Source organism: Notamacropus eugenii, chromosome 3 (genome assembly GCF_028372415.1).
Source record: "Notamacropus eugenii isolate mMacEug1 chromosome 3, mMacEug1.pri_v2, whole genome shotgun sequence".
In the NCBI taxonomy this organism is placed as follows: domain Eukaryota; kingdom Metazoa; phylum Chordata; class Mammalia; order Diprotodontia; family Macropodidae; genus Notamacropus; species Notamacropus eugenii.
Window position 1 is genome coordinate 67,411,582 of NC_092874.1, and position 21,386 is coordinate 67,432,967.

General features: G+C 36.3%; 1 protein-coding gene and 1 long non-coding RNA gene across 21 annotated transcripts in view; one reads left to right on the plus strand and one right to left on the minus strand.

Annotated features, from left to right (window-relative positions):
* LOC140532826 (protein adenylyltransferase SelO-like) overlaps positions 1-21,386 on the minus strand; it is a 63,275-nt gene that overhangs the window by 31,667 nt on the left and 10,222 nt on the right. For 19 of the 20 annotated variants that reach the window (XR_011976686.1, XR_011976690.1, XR_011976684.1 and 16 more), the window contains exons 4-12: positions 17,707-17,771; positions 17,564-17,620; positions 17,377-17,475; positions 14,011-14,078; positions 13,094-13,181; positions 10,721-10,790; positions 9,603-9,675; positions 6,472-6,555; positions 1,061-1,190 (exon numbers count right to left, since the gene is read on the minus strand). Coding sequence is in view for 8 of the 20 variants with exons in the window: in XM_072651769.1 (XP_072507870.1) it covers positions 1,061-1,190; positions 6,472-6,555; positions 9,603-9,675; positions 10,721-10,790; positions 13,094-13,181; positions 14,011-14,078; positions 17,377-17,475; positions 17,564-17,620; positions 17,707-17,771 (734 nt within the window). In the remaining 12 variants the exon portion in view is untranslated. The remainder of the gene's footprint in view (positions 1-1,060; positions 1,191-6,471; positions 6,556-9,602; positions 9,676-10,720; positions 10,791-13,093; positions 13,182-14,010; positions 14,079-17,376; positions 17,476-17,563; positions 17,621-17,706; positions 17,772-21,386) is intronic. The other variant, XM_072651765.1, reaches the window with a different exon arrangement.
* On the plus strand, positions 3,736-13,177 carry LOC140532833 (uncharacterized). The gene is made up of 2 exons (XR_011976694.1): positions 3,736-4,074; positions 11,893-13,177. It is a non-coding gene; the product is annotated as an uncharacterized lncRNA (long non-coding RNA).

The window sequence follows — 21,386 nt, forward strand, 5'->3', positions numbered from 1 at the left end:
CCTTCCCCTCCTTCAAGGGCTACAAATGCAAAGAATAAGACAATCCTTACTTTCAAGTCATTCATATAATTACTTGCACATTCTCAAGACTTTATCTGAGTGCACAAACTTAAACAAATTTGCCCCAATTGGCTAGTTCATTCTGAAAATGTACTCCAAGAATCACACTGCTCACAAAGCCTGAGTAAAGAGTCCAGTGATGAACACCCTGAGTACTTTGTGGGACCAAATGTCTTTCAAAAAGACTTGTTAGTTTCTTCATTTTCTTCTTCCATCTATTCTTCTTGGTTTATTCTTCATGAAATAGTAGAACTTGTAATAAATTCATAAGGTCAAAGATATATCTTCCATATAGCAGATGGTGAAGGAAAACAATATCCTTTTTTCCTCCATCTCCCTGCCCACCAACTTTACCTTTACCCACATTTTTTTTAACTTCTCTTTTCCTATTTGTCTCTTAAACAGAGTGTTATCATAGAAAGTAGACAGTTATTAAAAAGTTTCAAGAAATAGCTCCAGAGGGGAGGAAAATGACATTGGAATAGGTTTGGTGTTACTATTCTAAACCTCAAAAATTCAGTCCAAGTAGTGGAGAACGAAATATTTTCAAACAAATATAATTACCACTGTTCTGATCAAGTACTTTACAAATTCTAATTATAGCCAGGCTAAGAAAGATCTCATAAGAGACCTGCTTAAATGAACAGAATAAATTTTTTGGTAGGTTAATAAGTCTTCTTGGATCTACTATGCTAAGTAATTTAAACATTCCTATACATACCACTTATTTACATTGTTACTTTGCTTAGAAAACTATTACTTTATACATTTCAGCCCCACTCATTTATGCATTCAAAGAGTCAATAACTTTTTACCATATAAAATTTTACACTATTCTGAGGAAATAACAAAATATTTTATGATTTCTCCTACATGTAAATAAAACTTCAATATCTAATTTAAAACTTTAAGAAATCTTATGACCTCTCCTTTTTTCCAAACATGTTCATTACAGAAATTCTTATCTCTTTAACATAAAGATGTGGTTAAAGATACTCACAGCTGCTTTTGACTAGGATCCAGTAAGGGGTTTAAAACTTGTAACAGTTTGTTCAGATTAAACATTCCAACATTGGCCTGGTTTCCTATTTTATATCTCCTTTCGTCATCAGATGTATTTGGTACAAAATCTGTTTCAAACAAAAGATACAACTCTGCAATGGAGTTAATACAATAAATATCTGCTCTCCACACTTCTATGTTTATGCAGTACATTGGTAAAAATCCTTCTCACACTATTTAATTCAGACTCTGTATGAACACAAGAACATGTATTTACCCTAGCGTAATTTAAATTATGATAGTTACCTCCCAAAGTAAAACATTTTTGTTTACAAATTGTCAGATCATCACAACTGCTCTTTTCCCTGCTTGAGATACTAAACAAAAACAGATGCTAAAGACCACTGTTTGAATTTTTTTTACTTTGATTTCATTAGCCTGGATACTTTGTTTCCCAATAAAAGTCAAATCTCTCGATGCCTTACTGTCTTGTGTAAATCCTGTCCATGTTAAAATCTTCCCAATGTCTTGTCATCTTTGCTCTTAACCTTTAAATATATCTTTTTTATTTTTAAACATTTTTAAAATTTTGTTTTATTTATAAGATGGTGATTTCTGGGAGAAAATGATCCAGATTGAACCCTTCCTTTTGAGAATGAAAAACAATTAAACACATTCAATGCAGTAATTAAAAATGGCATGTATGCGACATTCTAGTCTAGCAATGCCCTGCCTCTCAGCTGTAAGGACAGAGAGAGAAAGGTTTCATTACGAGTGCTCTGAGAATAGTGTTATACTTAATCAGAATTTGCATTCTTTTTAGTGACCATTTCCCTGAGATCACTGGAATTATTATGTATATTGTTGTTTTGGTTCTGTTTACATCACTGCATCAATTCATACAAAAGCATGTTTTATACAAATGCTTCTCTGAATTCCTCAGTTGTAATTTCCTTCTGTATAATAATATTCTATTACTTTAATATACTCTTTGTGGGTGCACACTTTGTTTTGAGTTCTTTGCAACCAAAACAGAATGCTATTAATGTTTTGAAATATTTTCAAACTTTATTTCTGCCTTTAATTTCCTTTGGCTATATGTCCAGTAGTGGGATGGTTCACTAAAAGAATGTGGACAATTTAGACACCTTCCTTGCATAATTCAAAATTGATATAAATGGAATGGCTAGATCATATCTTAGCTCTATCCACAATGTATCAGTATGCCTGTCTTCCCATATTTCAGCCAACACTGACTACTTCTGCCAATTTACATAGCAGAAACTTCGAAGTTGTTTTAATTTGCATTTCTCTTACTCCTTGTAATTTGGAGAGTGTTTTCATACGATCATCTATACATTGCAATTCTTGAAATCCACTGGTCTACATTCTTTGACCACCTGTCTACTGGGAAATAGCTCTCAGGATTATATATTTACACCAATTCCCTAAATATCTGGGATATCAGAATTTTATCAATATTTGATGTGAATATTTGCCCCACTCTATAGTTTCTCTTCTTATTCTATGTTCACTGATTTTGTTAATTCAAAAGCTTTTAATTATATATAATTTCAAGTATTCTGTTATTGAGTCATTAACTCAACAAGCTCTTATGAAGTGCCTACTGTGTACCATTGTGTTAAGCACTGGGCATACAAAGAGAGACAGAAACAGTCACTTTCCTCAGTGTCACAATCTAATGGGGGAGACCTCATACAAACAACTCTGGACAAACACGGTACGTGAAAAATAAACTGGAAATAATCTTGGAAGGAAAACAGTAGCATTACGAGTGGGGGAGCCTAGGAAAGAATTTTTACAGAAGGTAGGATATTAGTTGAGACTTGAAAGAAACCACGAAGCTAGTGAAAATGTCCAGAATAAAGAGACAGAGTATTGTATTCAAGGAATAATAGGAGTAGATAGTGGGTGAAAGAATACGTTTGAAGTGAGATGAGGAGGAAGACAGAAGGAGGTCTCAGTAAATGGCCTCAGTTTTGTTAGTGAAATATGAGGCAAGGTTCTGAAGCAAATGTGGGTGGGGGGGCTACATGGGAAGTTTGAGGAGGGATGAAAAACTGCTGGGATGAGTAGGACAGGGAATCGGTCAGGAAACTACAGAAGAGAAGGATTACTGTTGCAGAGATACAAATTTGCAGTGGACCCAGCCAACATTATTTCATGATTTCTCTCCAGCCTTCTTCGGCAGCACATGAATAAGAGATGCAAAGGCAGCAGATGGTGGAACTAATTCAGGGTTAGAGCTTAGCAGAGCCATAGCGTGACAGGATAACTGGGCAAGGAGCTGGAGAGAAAAGGATAAGGTCGAGTTTAACTGGCCTGTCAGGGGCCAAGATGGAAAAGTGGCAATGTACAGGGGCACTGGCAAGGGAAAGAGCAGAGGGTGGAGTCTAAGTGCAGTCATCCCACGCCTCAGGCAGCCCTGTTCAGTCAGAAAGCTAGAGAGCAGAGGGCAAGAAAGGACGGTGAAACAATTCATGCCAGGTTGTAGCATGCCAGAACGTTTGCAGGAAAGCTGATGAATTAGTAATTTGATTGCTGTATAACAATGATTTAAATAAATGATGGCACTATGTAATAGAATTGCGTTCAATTTTTCAGTTCCTATATTAGGTTCCTATATCTGGTTCTTTGAATTATGTGCCTGGTTCCTATACTTGTAATGGGTTAAATGAATGACTCTTGACTTTCAGTGACTTTTCAGTGACTCTAAATTTTATATGATTTCTCATTTTTTTTTAGTTTTACCTTCTTTAATCACAAAATAATTCTATGCAAATAAGCCAAGGTTTCCTAATCCTTTGCAGCTGAAATCTTCAACATGGCCCTCCAGCTCCTTGGGTGTTCTTGAAAATCTTTATTACACTCATATTTCTCTAATAATAAAAGTTCTTTTTCTGACTCTTTAAAACAGCAAACAGTATACACAAAACCAAAGCATCATTCCACATCGTTCAAAAGATCATTTGAGTCTTCATATTTATTCCGGTAAGTTTTCTGTCCAGAACTGCCTAAAAATCTATCTAAAAGCTGTACTTCTTCATATTCACATATTAGCAGTTATTGTTAAATAAAATTCTTCTCCTACTCTTATCAAAATATTCTTTGGTAACAGCACTACTATCTTACATCCTCTGACAATTGATATTTTCCTTCACACAAAAATACTTTTGCTGTTTCTTTAAGCACTAAAGCGATTGCTTTTATCTTCAATAGTTTAAGCCAGTATAGTTGTGCAGGCTTGATGGCTTGCTTTCTTTTCAGTATCTATAGTTGTGACTATGTTGCAAATAGGATAAAAGCTACAAACAGAAACTTATATATGATTCTGCTGTAGAGTGGCTTTAGTTTGGAAATGTGACCTAATTTCTGAGTTGACTGTTGTGCCATCTGTTAAACCAATAGTTTACTATGTGATAGCCTCACTGAAAAACCATTTAAATGAAGCTTTTAAAATCTACTGTTTTTCTCTTTTTTTGTATTTCCTAATTTAAGATATAGCTTTTCCTAACTGTATAAAGATCTTTTCTACTTCAAAGTGACATTTTTTCACCTGATAATATCATTATCAACTAATATTTATTTACCATCCATTGCATGCATGACAATACACTGGGGATTATCATCTATATGCAACTAGAAAAAAATCAGTTAACTAGAATAATCCCAAGTCTGCAATTCAACCTACATGTGGGCTAGTTAGGTTTCTGCAATTATATAACCAATTTTGCCAAAAACTTCTGACAAACTACTTCTGATTCCTTTTCTTCAAATGAACAAGAATGTTCTTTCTTTGGAACATTTAAAGATAGATTCAAACAAAACAACACACAGCACGAAAAATGAGAATAAACAGAAAGAAGAGTAAACAGAAACATACTTCTCAACGAATGGTAATCCTGGAAAAGGACATGGAACGGGGAGATTTTTTTAATTCTATAGAATTATACCCTTATTTAACACAAATGGATAAAGCTCTATTCCCCAAGGAACAAAGAGTTTTCAAATGGGGAACCTCAAACTATCAACAACTATTTGTATTCCAAAACACTAACTATGAGAGAAACGCAAAGAAAATAAACCCTGAGGTATCATTCCACACCAAGAAAATTGGCACAGATAACAAAAAACCAAATATTCATTGTTGGGGAAAGTGAAGCACAAACTACTCTGGAAGAAATTTAGAATTATGCAAGAAAATACACTAAATGATTCTTACCCTTTGCCCAGAAATCGTACTACTGGACAAATAGCCTCAAAGATAGAAAGACTGTATCTGTGTTCATATTTATATCTACATCTCTATATATATCTATATCTCTACATATTCAGTTAACTTCAAAAAACCATATGTATATGAATAACTGTTACTTCAATCTTTATTTAGCTTTTTAAAAATCCAAATTAACATAATAAGTAGCATATCTTGTACACAATATGTATTATAATTTTTCAAAAAGTATTTCCAATTTTTTTTAAAGAGAGGCAACATGGCATAGTTGAGAGAAAGCTGACCTGGGAGCTGGAGAGACTTGAGTTCAAGTCCTGTTTCTGAAAATTCCTGGCTAAGTCATCCTGGGAAAGTGACTTACCCTTCAGCACTCCCTTCTCTATCACCCTAAGTTGCAGAGCAGCTCTAGATTTGCTTTGGAAGAGGGTGTTTCCTCACTGGGAGATTCCCTAGATCAATGAAATCATAAGTCTGACACAAAAGCATTTTTTTCAAATATATGTAGATGCTACTCTGACTAATAAAGCAGAAATTCATTTAAAAGCATTATAATGGCGTTTGTCATGTAATTTCTCAATGAACGGATACTAACAGCAGCACTGCTAATGTAGGAATCACAGAAATTTTTTGAAGTTAGGATACTCATATTAGAAACACCGACATTTGTTTTTTAAAAGCCATATAGCACTGTACTTAGCCCATTCCCCAGGATCCTAGAGAAACATTTCTATATGTACTTTTAGAGCCTAGATATGGGTAGTAGTAGAAGATAAGAATAATTAGGTAGGGTGCTAGTAAGGGTCAGTGCAAATCAAAGACAATTTTGGTGGTTCTCAATGGGTTTCTCATATAAAACAATTTGGTTCATTTTAATGTAACTGGGAAGATACAAGATCATAGATCTTAAAAAGAAAGGGAACTGCAAAGCTATCCATTCCAGCCCATTCACTTTATAATTAAAAAGCTCAGAGCTAAGGAGTTTAGGTCACATAGGTAGTAATTATCTAAGGTGAAACTTGAACCCAGGTCCAGAGCCAATATTCTTTACATATACCATTATTACATTCTATCACTGTTATCAGTACTAGATGTCATCTATTAGTCATCAATTTAGGATGTTAACTTTATATTGAAATGAAATACAGAAAACCTACTTGGATCATAGGCCTCCATAAAACCAAAAGGACCATAATCTATTGTAATAGATAGCAAGCTGAAGTTGTCAGTATTGCAAACACCTAAAATTGGGAGAGAAATTCAGAATAATTATATCATTTATAATTTATAGAACCCTACTTATTTATTAAGAATGAAGAGGCAAAGCAAAGGAGTTTATGAAAAAATATTAATTATGGAAATTAAATAAAATACTTATATGTAAAATTTTATCATTGGCCAAGTTCAATAGTTTAGCTAACTTCAGATAGTTAAAGAAAAAAGTTTTAAAATTAAGACTAATCTATATTTTGTGTACTACAGAATTTCAATCCCCCCAAGAATGACAAGATCTACCCCCCAAAACAGAATTCCAACTAAATTGTCTTCAGTGTACACTCTAGTCCCCTTAGGTATCACCTCTATTTCTCCTTTTTGCTCCCCAAGGCCTAGCACTGTGCTTACACACCATCAGCTCTTAATAGATGGCTCCTGAATAGAACTAAATTCCTTCTTGGTTAAAAAAGAAAACCATTTAATTTGGAATAAGATGAAAAAAAGAAGATAATTGGAAACAGACTGGGGGGGGAATATGAAGATATTTTGATACACAGAAGAAAGGAAATAATCTAATACTGAAGCAACATCACGAAAACACTTTCTATAACTAAATAAAATGCACATCACAAACAATGTAATCAAATTTCCGAACTCCAAACCACCTCAGAGATCATCAGCTTCACCTCATTTTGCAGATGAGAACACTGAAGGCTAAAGACATCAAAGCATCTGTCTAAGGTCATACAGAGGGACGAGAGCTCAGGGCTCCTCTCAGTCCAAAACTTTTTCACTATGCCATCACACACATGTAGAAAATCTCTAGTCTGTAAGTTTCTACTCAAAAAGAGAAATATCCAGTTATATAAAGATTGAAATAATTAACCAAAAAGTGATCATTTAATGAGATATGCTATAGAAACAGCCTTCAATTATGACAACATGCTTTCTTGGTTCTGCTTTGCCTATTACACTAACACTAAAATTAGTTTATGTTCCTATAAAGCCTAAGTAGGGGGCTCAAAAGTATTTGAAATGACAGGTAGCCATCCTGAAATTTAACGATTGTCATGGATAATACCTAATATTTTCTATTAGGAGCACTGGTATCAATAAAGCAATTTGATAAGGAGAAAATTAAGGGCAGCCAATAAGAGGAAATTTTCCTTGCCTTTCATAAAGAAACTGACAGCGGGATTGGGCCAGGAAAACATCCCCAGTTGCTTTCTTACCCTGAAGAAGCATTTACTATGAAGCCCACTCTCCTGACTGTCTAGCCTGGCCTGCCCGAGCCCCAGCTTCCTTCTGGCCTTCCCCTCCCCCCCTACTTCTCAGCTGTCCTTTACGTGTTACCTTCTTCCATTAGAGTATAAGCTCCTTGTGAGTAAGAACAATCTCGCTTGTTTGTATTTGATTCCACAGGGCCCCTAGAAAGCACTTAGTAAATGAGCACTCTATATATCTTGGAGCTTTCTTTATCCCTTACCTCTCCCTCAAACATCAGATGCAATCAGTCGCCAAGCCCTACTGACTCTACTTCTACCTCCTCTCACATCAGCCACTTCTCATCTCTCCACTCCTATGGTCACTGCACTAGTTCAGGTCCTCACCACCCCTCTCTTGGATTACTGTAATAGTGTCTTCATTGGTGTCCCTGCATCACATTTCCCCCTCACTCCACCCCATCCTCCACATAGCTGCCAAAGTGATATTCCTAAACAGACTCACCACGTCACTTCCTGCTCACACTGCCTCCCTGTTACCTCAAGGATCCCATACAAATACCTCTGGCTTTTAAAACTCTTCATAACCAGACTCCAACCTACCTTTTTAGCCTTACTGTATGTAACTTTCTTTTGCATCCTCTGAGGGCCAGTGAAACTGGACTCCATCTTGTAGCTCACTCCTGTCACTCTCATGTCCCATCTCCATCCCTTCCCCATGCCTGGAATGCTCTACTTCCTCACTTCTGACTCTTACAATCCCTAGTTTCCTTCAAAGCTCAGTTTAAGTGCCATCTCCTAACATGAGGTCTTTACTGATCCCCCTTGCTGTAACTGCTTCTACCACAAATTGCCTTATGTTTATTTTGCATATACTATATCTGAACCTATAAAATGTAAGCTCCTTGAAGAAAGAAACTGTCTCATTTTTATCTTTATCTCCCTAGTGGTTAGCGCATACTAGGTACTTAACAATGCTTATCAATATTTCCAAAAGCCATATAACATATTTTCCTCTATGATGTCACTATAAAAAGGCCATAAGGTTTTCCAGCTGCAGACATAAATTTATATTAAAGCAACCATTGTCTCATCTCTTGTGGCCAAGAACACATCCTGACAACATAGTTGGTTCACCTAAGGCTCTATGGCTATGGGACAGAACAGCGTGATAAAGTAGAAAGTGAACCAGAGTCACAAAACTTGGTTCCAGTCTTTGCTCTGATATACAACTTAAGATCTGCAGTCTTGAGCAAGTTCTCTGAGTCTAAATCATCAACTATAAAATAGAGGAGTTAGACCAGAAGATCCCGAATATCCATTTCCAACTTTAACATTCTATGTAAGTAACTGGTTCATGAAGGACTACTCTCCTCACACTTGGTGCCACTTACAAAAGACAACCCTCACAACAGCCCAGTGAGAGGAGATCACCACAGAACATTGTTTTGTCATCCTCCAATGTAACATAATCATTATTACTACCAATACAGTTAGTTCTATATGACTTATAGTATTGGGAAAGAGATTATGAAATCCATAAATAAGGCAGAACTTATTTTCCTCCTCATTTAGAAAGCTTTGGTTTTTGAATTCCTTTAAAATGAAGATACACATTTTAAAATATACCATGTATTGCTTTTCCCTTCTTCTATACAATGTTCAGTTCAAAATATTTTTAATGAGAGAAAAATCTATAAAGTTAAAGAACAGTAAAGATTAGCACATTAAAAGCCTTGAGTAGCATATTATTTTAAAAACAAAACACATGAATGACAATGAAGTGAACTCCTTTAACAAATAGATTCTATTTTGGTTTTTGAAGGATGCAATATAATTGGATAACTTACCATGAGCAAAACCCACAGACATCCATGAGGCAATAAGATATGCGGTCCCAGATACCACATTAGAGAAAAAATCCTGAAATCAAATGCAGAAATCTTTTTGGTCTGTTCAATAGTATGTACTATAATGAATTATACTAAAGAGAAAATTTATGAATATGGAGAAAATTCTGTAGAAAAACATAAAGAATTGAATTATTCAACCAGAAAAGAATAAATAGGAGGGAAATAAAACAAAATAAAGAAATTATGATCACCATTTGTTCTTTATTTCTTCTGACTCCAGCAAAAGGAAGTTTCCTATGAATGAGAGTTAGAAAACTATGGTTTGGTTTAACAGTGGAAGTTACAGAATCTCTGCAGCTGAGGTAATCTTGTATTTTAGGTTGTCACCTTTCTGGCAGGTAGATTATAACCTCTTTCAAAGGCCTTTCTAGTTCTAAGAATCTCCATTCATAATCAAAATGTAACATTCACTTCCAAGTCTATCACAGCATATGAATTTTATGATCTAGTCTAATCCTGTTCATTTTAAAATAAGGAAAGTGAAACCCTTAAAGAGTATGCACCTTGCACAAGATTATATATCTAATTAGCAGAAAATTCAAAATCAGACTCCAAACCTTTTCTTTCCCAATCCTGAAAGTGCAATTCTTTTGCTTCCTGTTACCCCATAAAAACATACACAACCCTACTGATATTCTTTATCACACTGAAATTCTTTTGAGAAAAATTAAACATAATTTCTATATGAATGGAGAGTATCATCAACATATGTACTTGGATATTTTTTCAGAAAAATACATTAATAGAATGATTCCTGTATGAATAGAAAGTATCAACTTTGATAGAAGGGAATAAATGCCCAATATTCCAGATATCCAAAATCCACTCAAAATTACTTAACTTTAGATTAAGACTATAGGTTTTTCCTCCATTTCTGGATACTTTTTAGACTAAGACAATTTATCTGTCTACAAACCTCATATTTAAGAACAGAGATCTCTTATAGATCTCACAGAGCTGCATAGTATCTTTTGTTCACTCAATATATAAACTCTAAGGTGAAAACCTCTAGGCAGGCAAAGGGAAAATATTTCCCTCATCTTCTGAAAACTTACCAAGTATCTGTTGGGATCCTTCACATCTACTGATGGAAAATATTCCTGTATGACAAAGTTTAATAATTTCCTAGGAAAGAAAAAAAAAACTATTCAAGCAATTGCTCTGGGGAATAAAGTATTAGTTTACTTATACCCATTTTCTTTTTTAAAAAAAAAGATTTTCCTATTTCTCCTTCCTCCCCCTCTACCATCTCTTAAAATAAAAATCTTAAAAAAAAATAAAAAGTGAAAAAATTCAATAAAATCAGCCAATACATTAAAAATGCATATATTCAATGTTGAATATTCATAGACAAAATATCCCCATTCTCCTCACATAAGAGCAGGGGGGAGGTGTCTTCCTAGATTTTTTCTTTGAAACCAAGTTTATTCTTTGTAATTTCAATATGTTCCTTTTTGATTGCTTCGTGATTTGTTCCACTGCTGCTCTTTGTAATATTGTAGTTAGTCATTGTGTCTGCTGTCTTCTTGGCTCTGCTTACTTCACTATACATGTTTATATAAGTCTTTCCCATGCTTCTCTGTAGCCATCATATTTATTGGTTTTTTACTACACTTAACATGCTGAAATTTGTTCAGCCATTCTCCAACTTATAGGAAACTGTTTCTAGTTCTTCACTACCACCAAAAGTGTTGGTATAAATATTTTATGTAAATTACAGAATGCATTAGTAAAGTTTAAAAATGATGAAAAAAATGAAATTTATCAGAAACTTTTTACTTTTAAACTAGTCAAAATAATGCCACCTTCCTAAAATGTAACTGAATTCCTGGGAACTCAATTGAGTTCCTCTCAGATCTTGCCTTATTTAAGAACTAGAAAGATGTTGCCCATTGCCTACCAAAAACATTGTGAAATGCTAATCCTGTTGAGGCCCTCTATAATATGATTCCCACCTGGGTCAATGAGAAGCACAGAGGTCAGCAGAATGAACTGTGGACTAAGAACTGGGGGATCAGGATTCTGCACTGACAGTTTACCCTGGAAACAAAATTTAGTTTATGTCTAGGTTAAAACAGAAAACAATGCATGCTCTCATGCAAGCACTTTGGCTAACAATACACTGAATATAGGACAGGCTTTCTTTAACATAACAGAAAACTACTAAACACAGAAGACTAGCACTCTAACCTACAAATGTTTAAAACAACTCTCCCTTCCTTTCTAGGGAGCTTCCACTTCCCACAGAACTAAGCCACACCTGAAGACTCCAAGTGCCTTGCAAAAGGAAAGCAGTGGGGTTGCAAGCCTCTTGGAGAGAACCAGAACTGCAGATAAAAGAACCAGAACTGCAGGTAAAAGAGGGGCTACCCCCCGAAACTGGTGTTCTCCTGCCTCCAGAGGAAGCCCCATCACAGGAGAGAAACACGTTGTTGCAAAACTGTGTCTGAATGGGAAAAGGTTCTTGAGCCAATGTAGGAGCTGCAAGAATACAATCCAGAAGTAGCAGTCACAGTAGGGAAGCAACAAATGAATTCCTACACAAGACAAGGAATTCTAAAGCCACATCTCCTGGACATTGAAAAGGAGCTCCTGGACAATGACAAGTTCCTGCATCAAGTCGAGGAGTTCCAGTTTGAAGTCGGAACCAACGCCAAGGAGCAGTGAGGGGTAGAGGTAGCATCGGGTGCATCAAAGAAAAAATCTAAGAAGACACCTCCCCCCTGCTCTTATGTGAGGAGAATGGGGCTATTTTGCAGAGTAGTGGAAGGAAGCCAATGTGAGGGACCACAGTCCTTTCCTCTAGAAAAGGAACCTAAACCAGAAGGTAATGCTTCCTCTCAGTCTGGAAGACAAAACAAGTCTGGTGGAAGTGAAAGAGAGAAGGAACACTGCTTTGACTGTTAATGGGCTTCAGTGTAAGAATTTTCTTGTGTGTTTTCAGGTGCCAATTCTATTTATAGGGTACTGTCAGCCCAAGTGTTTGTGAAAAGACTCAAACATGAGCCAAGTGCTGATATCCTTAGAGGAAACTCAGAATGGGGGCAAATGAGCTAAATTCTGTTGTTCCCAGGGAAAACACCAAGTGGGGGCTTTGGTCAAAAAAAAGAGACATTAGGGTGACATTCCCAAGATTACACCTGGTCTGTGTACACCTAGAACTTCAGTTCTCTGCTACATGTCACACTAAAACGTACGGCCTTCAGGCCTAGCTGGACCACTTTATGTTCTCATAGTTCCTAATGCAGGTCTGGGTACAAAGCAGTCATTCAGTAAATACTTATCCATTAAATGCTTTTTTTTTTCCCTCACAAGAAGAAAGAATGTCTTTAGTAGCATGTAAGAAATGTCTTGTGTAAGACATTTGTATAAGAAATTGCATATGTGTCAAAATGTCCTTGACCATATTATGAAGATAACTTATTGACCTTAGTAAATCCAGTTCACCATAATGAGCCAAAATTTCTAATGATCCAATACGGAACCATGATTTTGCAAGGCGTAGAACTACTGCACCTTAAATAGAAACATTTTAAAAATTAGAAAATTATTTTACAAGGTAGAACATGTGAATTTCTTTAAAATAAAATTATCTCTATAAGAAAATTTTAACGGTATAATGCATCTAAAAAATATTTGTAAGAAAGCAGTCAGGTCCTGATTATTTGCATGTAGATTTGCTAGCTACACAAGGCCTGGTAGAATTTTCTGACTGATGTGGCCCTTACTTAACGAGATTTACAAGAAATTTAGATTCTGGGACACCTGAAACCTGCTAGGGACTATCACCTCTAGGAATACTGAAGTAACAAAATAGCCATCCTGCAGGACATGCTCCTAAAGGGGGGATATCTGCTTCTTCTGACATCTCTCACAACTCTGCAAATCTTAAAGCACTATAACCTATTATCTATTAAGGGAAAGCAGCAGCCTTTGAGAGAACTGATTTTATCAGAAAATAATGTAATAAAATTAAAAATGTAATAATTTTGCTCTGGCAAAAGACCAAACATGCGTTATCTATAATGTGAGAAAAACATCTAATAAATTCATGAGTTGGTGCTTGTCTTTCTATTCTTTTTGTTAACTGTTTATCTGTTCTTTTCCTTATTTTTTATGAAAACCTTTCCAAAATGGTTTGCCTGCCTCTTTAACTAAGGATACTTTAAAAGACCTAGAATGCCTATCTGCAAACAGATCTGTTTTGCACAGGGGACAGTAACATATATTTTACATTTATGCCATATAATTATTGGAAATGTATATTTATATGATGCACAATTTTTTTTGCTTCAGTGAAACTCGACCTCAGTTCTCCAAAAGTACTTTCAAATGTTTTCATTACCTCTTTCTTTCTGAATATTTCCATTGTAGAAATTATCTCTCCACACACCATCATCACTTACAACCAGACTGAAAGAAAAGAGAAATAATTAAGTGATGCTGAACTTTTTAAAAGTCATATCATCACTAACATAGATGTTCTGAATTCAGAAAAAAGATTTCTACTGTTTAAATAGCATCATTTTACACCACAAATTATGCAAACAAAATTTAGAGGTCATAGAGCAATCAATCATTTTTAGTGAGATGCTTGCTCATAGTTATATTATCAGCAGTTATATTTACAAAGAAACCAAACACCTGTATTTGTTTTTTTAAAAAGTTGTTTTGTTCTTTAGTCTTCACAGCAACAAAGAAATTATTGAAGACATAAGAAGGGTGTGGAGCCAAGATGGTGGAGTAAAAGCAGGGATTTGTTAGAGCTCTCCCCCCAAAATGAGCCAAATACCTGTAAAAATGACTCTAACCAAATTCTGGAGCAGCAGAACCCACATAATGATGGAGTGAAGGAAATCTCCAGCCCAGAACAACCTGGAAGGCTGCCAGGAAGTGTCTATCAAGCCACCCTGGGAGCAGAGCACAATTTAGCATGGGTCACATCGGTACAGATGGGACCTGAGCAGGCCTCAGGGAAACTGAATCACTGGCATCGATGGGGGGGTTTCCAGACTTCAGGACCCCAAAATGCTGAAGACAAATTGGAAGGTCAGTGGAAAAAAGCCTATTGGACCTATGAGAAAAAGTAGAGTGGTCTGGCCCCAGCCTCAGCACTGTGGAGGGGGTGGAGGAGCCCATGGCAGCCACAGCAGCAGCAGGAACAGCAGAGGATGTTTCTGGAGCTCCAGGCCCACAGACTGTGAGTGGATCAAGCGGTTGACAGTACACCCCCCAATCCCACTGGAAGCAGAGAACTACCTTGACAAAATTCAAGTGAATGGCTGGAAAAATGAGCAAAAAATGGAAGAAGAATCAGACTATAGAATCTTACTTTGGTGACAAGGAAAACAAAAAAAATACAAACTGAAGAATTCAACAAAGTCAAAACTCCTACATCCTACATCCTCCAAGAAAAGTAAGAATTGGTCTTAGGACATGGAAGAGCTCAAAAAGGATTTTGAAAATCAAGTAAGAGAAGTAGAGCAAAAATTGGGAAGAGAAATGAGAGTAATATAAGAAAATCATGAAAATTGAGTCAACTGCTTGCTAAAGGGGACCTAAAAATGCTGAAGAAAATAATACCTTAAAAAATAGACTAATAACCCAAATGGCAAAAAGAGATCCAAAAAGTCAATGAGGAGAAGAATGCCTTAAAAAAACAGAACTGGTCAGATGAAAAAGGAGGTCCAAAAGCTCACTGAAGAAGATAATCCCTTAAAGATTAGACTGGAGCAGATAGAAGGTAATGGCTTTATGAAAAATCAAGAAATTATAAAACAAAACCAAAGGAATGAAAAAAACAGCAGATAACGTGAAATATTTCACTGGAAAAACAGCTGACCTGGAAAATAGATCCAGAAAATAATTTTAAAATTGTTAGACTACCTGAAAGCCATGATCAAAAAAGAGCTGAGATATCATCTTTCAAGAAATGATCGAGGAAAACTGCCCTGATATTCTAGAACTAGAAGGTAAAATAGATTTCAAAAGAAGCCACTGATCACCTCCTGAAAGAGATTCCATAAAAGAAAACTCCTAGGAATATTGTAAACAAATTCCAGAGCTCTCAGGTCAAGGAGAAAATATTGCAAGCAGCCAGAAAGAAGCAATTTGAGTATTGTGGAAATATAATCAGAATAACACAAGATCTAGCAGCTTCTACATTAAGGGATCTGAGGGCTTGGAATATGATATTCCAGAGGTCAAAGGAGCTAGTATTAAAACCAAGAATTACCTCCCCAGAAAAGCTGAGTGTAAATATTTCAGGGAGAAAAAATGGTTATTCAATGAAGTAGAGGATGTTCAAGCATTCTTGATGAAAAGACCAGAGCTGAACAGAAATTTTGACTTTCAAATACAAGAATCAAAAGAAGCATGAAAAGGTAAACAGGAAAGAGAAATCATAAGGGACTTAATAAATTTGAACTCTTTACATTTCTACATGGAAAGATAATATTTGTAACTCTTGATATTTTTCTCAATATTAGGGTAGTTGGAGGGATTATATACATATAGACAGAGGGTACAGGGTGAGATGAATATGAAAGGATGATATACAAAAAAATAAAATCAAGGGGTGGTAGAGGACTATATTGGGAGAAGGAGAAAGGGAGAAATAAAATGGAGTAAATTATCTCTCACATAAAAGAGGCAAGAAAAGCCTTTTTCAATGGAGGGGAAGAGGGGGGAGGTAAGAGGGAAAGAGTGAGCCTTACTCTCATCGCATTTGGCTTAAGGAGGGAATAACATGCACCCTCAATTTCATATGAAAATCTATTACACTACAGGAAAATAAGGGGGAAAGGGATAAACACTTTTGAGGAGGAACAGGGTCAAAAAAGAGAATAGAATTAATAGAGAGCAGCATAAGATAGAAGGAAATATAGTTACTTTCACAATATGACTATTATGGAAGTGTTTTGCATGACTACACATGTATAACCTATATGGAATTGCTTGCCTTCTCAGTAGGGATGGGTGGGGAAGGAGGAAGGGAGAGAAGTTGGAATTCAAAGTTTTAAAAACGAATGTTAAAAATTGTTTTTACATGAATCTGGGAAATAAGACATACAGGCAATGGGGTATAGAAATCTATCTTCCCCCGAAAGAAAATAGAGGGGAAGGGTATAAGAGAAAGGAAGGATGTGATAGAAGGGAGGGCAGATTGGGGGAAGGGGTAATCAGAATGCATGCTGTCTTGGGGTGGGAGAAAATGTGGAATTCAAATCGTGTGAAAGTAAATGCTGAAAACTAAAATAAATTAATAAAAAAAAATTTAAGATATAAGAAAGAAAATGAATGAAAATAAGAAACTCGTTCATAAGCTAAAATGCTGCTTATTAATAAAAACTGCAAATGTTGCTCTGCTGATATCTAACTTGATATGTTTTTAAAATTACTTTTTATCATGGCAATTCAGCTACAGTCATGCCACTATTTGAAGAAGCAGGCAAAATGCTGAACTGTTGTAACTGTATTTTAAAGCAGTACAGACAACTCAGTTCTTTTATAAGAAAGAGTGGAAATTATAAAAGGCTTCTAACAAGAACCCTTGTTATCTCATACTATCCTTCTACAGACAGTGAAACTATCACAGTTAGTCATACCATGACTCAAGTAAGTACTTCTGGAAAGGTAACATCATCTAGCATAAAATTAGCTTCATAATCACTGTTACAGTGGTTAAAAAGTGGCGGGGGGGGGCCGCTACCTTAAAGCTCTGCTTGTTGGGATGCCAAGGTAGTGCAACGCCTCACTAGCCAAAAATTCTCTCACTGAGGAACGCAGTACAGCTCTTCCATCACCATTTCTACAGAAAATTAAAAATAAAAGGTTGTATTTGAAAGTTTAAATGCATTACAATTCTACCTATATGACTAAAAAGCATGAGACTCTACCGTGAGTATGGGGTTTTTCCAGAGCCTTTTAACTGGAGTTCCCACTTTTCACCATACCTTCCAAAAGAATATCAACATATTAGAATGTCCCTTTATCTTACCCAAAAGAATGCAAAATATTTTTCTTATAGAACATTTGATACCTGTTTGTGTATATTCCAATAAGGTGGGCTCTTCCATCCCCAAGCTGATCTGCCCAGATTCCAAACTTGGAAAAAAAATTAAAATTATCAAAGTTATCTTTAATTAATTACATCTCTTAAGAATCAGGTTTTTTTTTTTTTTTACAATGACATTGCTAAAAAAAAAAAGGGCATTAGATATTAAGTCATGCTCATATTAAGTCATTACAATAATGAATGACTTGGCCTTAAATGAGAAAAATGTAAAACATTTTCAGCTAACTTTTAGTTACATGGTCATCTTATAACATCCATCTGAAAGCCACTGAAATTGACAATCTTAAATCCAGGGGCAAAATGTGAAGTCTGAGGCATAATTTGGTTCCTAAATAATACAATAAGGCACAAAAAAAAAAATCTGTCACCTTTAAGGCTGTATAATTAGTGAATTAAGGGTACCAATTAAATATGTCATACATTAACATCACTAAATTCTACCCTGGTACTATATTGTAGCATAAAGTCCTCTTCCGTTACTAAAGGCTATACTAAACAGGCAGCTATAGCATGCAACACCTGAGTTCTAGACCTGCCTGTCACAAGTACTGGTTGTGTGACCACCACACTAACCCCTCAGTATTTACTCTACAGGGTGAGTGACGATGGGCAATTCTCTAAACTTATGAACTAGAGAAGAGCTAATGATCTGTATTTGTTTGAAAAGGGTTTTCATACTCCACAGTGATGATACTGCAGGTGTAGAACAAACTAAATCAAACAAAAAACACTATTCCAGTTAAGTGAAAACTCTGGAAGGTTTTTCTGAGGTAGATAAGGCTTCAAGTGAAAAAACTGCCACCAGAAAACCAGTCTAAGTTTAAAGAGGATCATCACAGAAAGATTTCCACAAAATGATGGATTTTTATAGCCCCAACTAATCATGATACTGCCTATAAAACTCATACTAAAGAAACCACAGATCTTTTGAAATATTAAGTTAACTAAATCTACATGAATGACTGTTTTTGTATCAATATTGGACTAGCCCTAAGGTCCCTTCCAAAAATGAAGTTCTACATATCCAAGAAGTTCTAAGTTCTAGCTTTGCAGTTCAGGAACACTGAAATGAAAGCACAGACTGAATTTTGTAGATCTTTGGGTTAAGAAATATAAATTTGATTTTAAGTATTTAGTCAATTGTGTCACATGTCCACCAGGGTTAGTTTATGTAAATCCAAGCACACCCCCTAGGCTATTCACTGACACCAGCTTAGAGGGCTTAGGAATAGTTTTATACTAAACGAAAAATGAGAACCATAAGCTGCCTACCCTAGTTAGTTAAAGACTTACTGACAATAACACTACTCCTTGGCTTTGAAGTAGATTGTCACTCTGTCTATAGAGCTCAATTTCAAGCATGGACAGACAACTGTCTATTCATATATTCTGACTGGTGTCAAGGTAAATGCTACCTGCAAGAAATGGGCAACTAACTATGAGTTCTGGATGCACAACTGGTCAAGGATCACTTACTCGGGTATAGCTATTCTTGTAGAACAAAGGTGAAGGCAATCTGTAACATTCACTAACACATGAAAATACAGCTGACTACTTAGGACTTCTATTGTTGTATGTGCTATCTATCAATGGATATAAATTGTGGTCCGTTACACCAATCTTCCTTGCCTTGGTTGTCTTTGGATTGGAGAGGCGGGTCAGAGAGTCGGAGACATCCAAGAAAAATTACAGGTTAAGAAACAAAGGCATCACCTTTGAAACAATGGAACGCTCCCATTTTGTACTAAGTGACTTCAAGGGGTGGATTTTATTCTTTGGTTTTTGTGATATCTAAATATAATTTTTAAAACTATGATAGAAAAAAGAAGAAACAAGGGTATCACCCACAGTGACTCAAGCTTCATTCTCAAAAGAGTACCTTCCTATTGAGAGAATGGAAAAAGTTAAAGCTATGTAATTAAGCACTGCATCATACTATAAATGATCTGACACAAGGCAGAAGAAAGCAGTTGCTGCTACCCTGCACATCATGTGGCTATGGAAGCATGATAATCTGGTAGAGTTAGGACAAGAGAGAGATCTGGAACTAGTGTGGAATTAGGAGTGGGGTCAAGAGAAAAGGCGGACAGAACACAAACTCCTCTTCATATTCTCCACCGAGCTCCTGTAACTTGTGAGGATCACAACTGCATCATGGTGGTGGAAAGGGGTTGAAAGGAATTTTCTTACTCTGAGACAAATTAGAATTCCTTTTGATACACTCAGAGGAAAAGATGGTTGAAAAACCTAAATGTCTAAAGGCTTTTCTAGCTATGTGATTGGGTGACTACTGAGGACTGGGAAAGAAAACCCTAGGCTGTGAGCTCTTTGGAGCAGAGACCATAGCAACTGCAGCAACAGATCAGCAAAGAAGCTGAATCTCAGCTGAACAGCATTAATCAGAAAAGTTCAGCAGCTACTCAGCGGAGATGAGACACGGCAGAGAGCTGCTCAGCAACGACACCTGAGAGAGTGGCAGGCCAAAAGCACCACAAGATAGTGGGGCTCTACAGCACTGGAGCTGGGAGCTGCCCAGCCGTCCATGTTTACTGACCACATCTGTTTCCTTCCTATCTGCCCCTCTATGCACATTCCTAAGCTAGTTGGCTTCCTTATATATGTTCCTCTCCATAAATGTTCCCTGGATGTACATGTTCCCTATATATATATCACTTTGTATCTGTGCCCTTACCCTTGTTTAATGAGGGCAAGGTGAAATCTTTCTTGTCACTTATTTTTTCTATACTATTTCATTAAATGTCTTTTGCCTTGAACCAGTGTGTCATTTAGCTAACTTTACCAGTTAGAGGAAACATACTGCTGGGGGCAGGCAAGCTATAGTTTTTGAGATGACATTGCCTTACAAATGGCCAGGATATAGAATAGCTTTCTAGGGTACCAAGTATGAAGGAGGCACAAAAGAGTAAAGAAATACTAAGTAAATGTTAGCCAGCCCCAAAAGAGCGTCATAGGGCTTGAACATTTAACACTGTATTAATGAATTTCCTTTTTCTTCTCCATAGTTGAGGACCCTGCTCCTATATTCTTTCAAACATCTCATGCTTTACTGTGTGGTCCAGGGGTGGGGAATCTGCAACCTCAAGGCCACATGTGGTCCTCTAAGCCTCAAGGGCAGCCCTTTTAACTAAAGTGATGAAGTCTAGGTTCAGTCAAAGGTCTGCACTTGAGGACCTAGAGGGCCGCATGTGACTTCAAAGCTGCAGGTTCCCTACTCCTGTCCTAAACTTATGCCCTTCCATGATATCTATTAGGGAGACAGTATGCCATAATGGAAGGAGATCGAGAATCAGAGGAGACCAACTACTATCTCTGATATGGCACAGGCAAGTCACCTATCTCCATGAACCTAAGTTTCATAAGTATCAGGATAATAGATTTAGAACTGGAAGAAACTTTAGAGGTTATCTGGTTCAATCCAGTTATTCAACAGCTATGGGAACTCTGTCTGAGTTCCCAATGAGAGGAGAAGCAATTTGCCCAAAGTTTTATCAGGCCCTCTGAGGAATTAGGGTGGTCAAAGACAAAAGGCCTACTTGTCCCCAAAAGAGTTCATGTATAAATCAATCCAAAGGGTATAAAAAATCATCGAGCTGATCCTCAAAGAGCAAAAGACCGCCATGTCT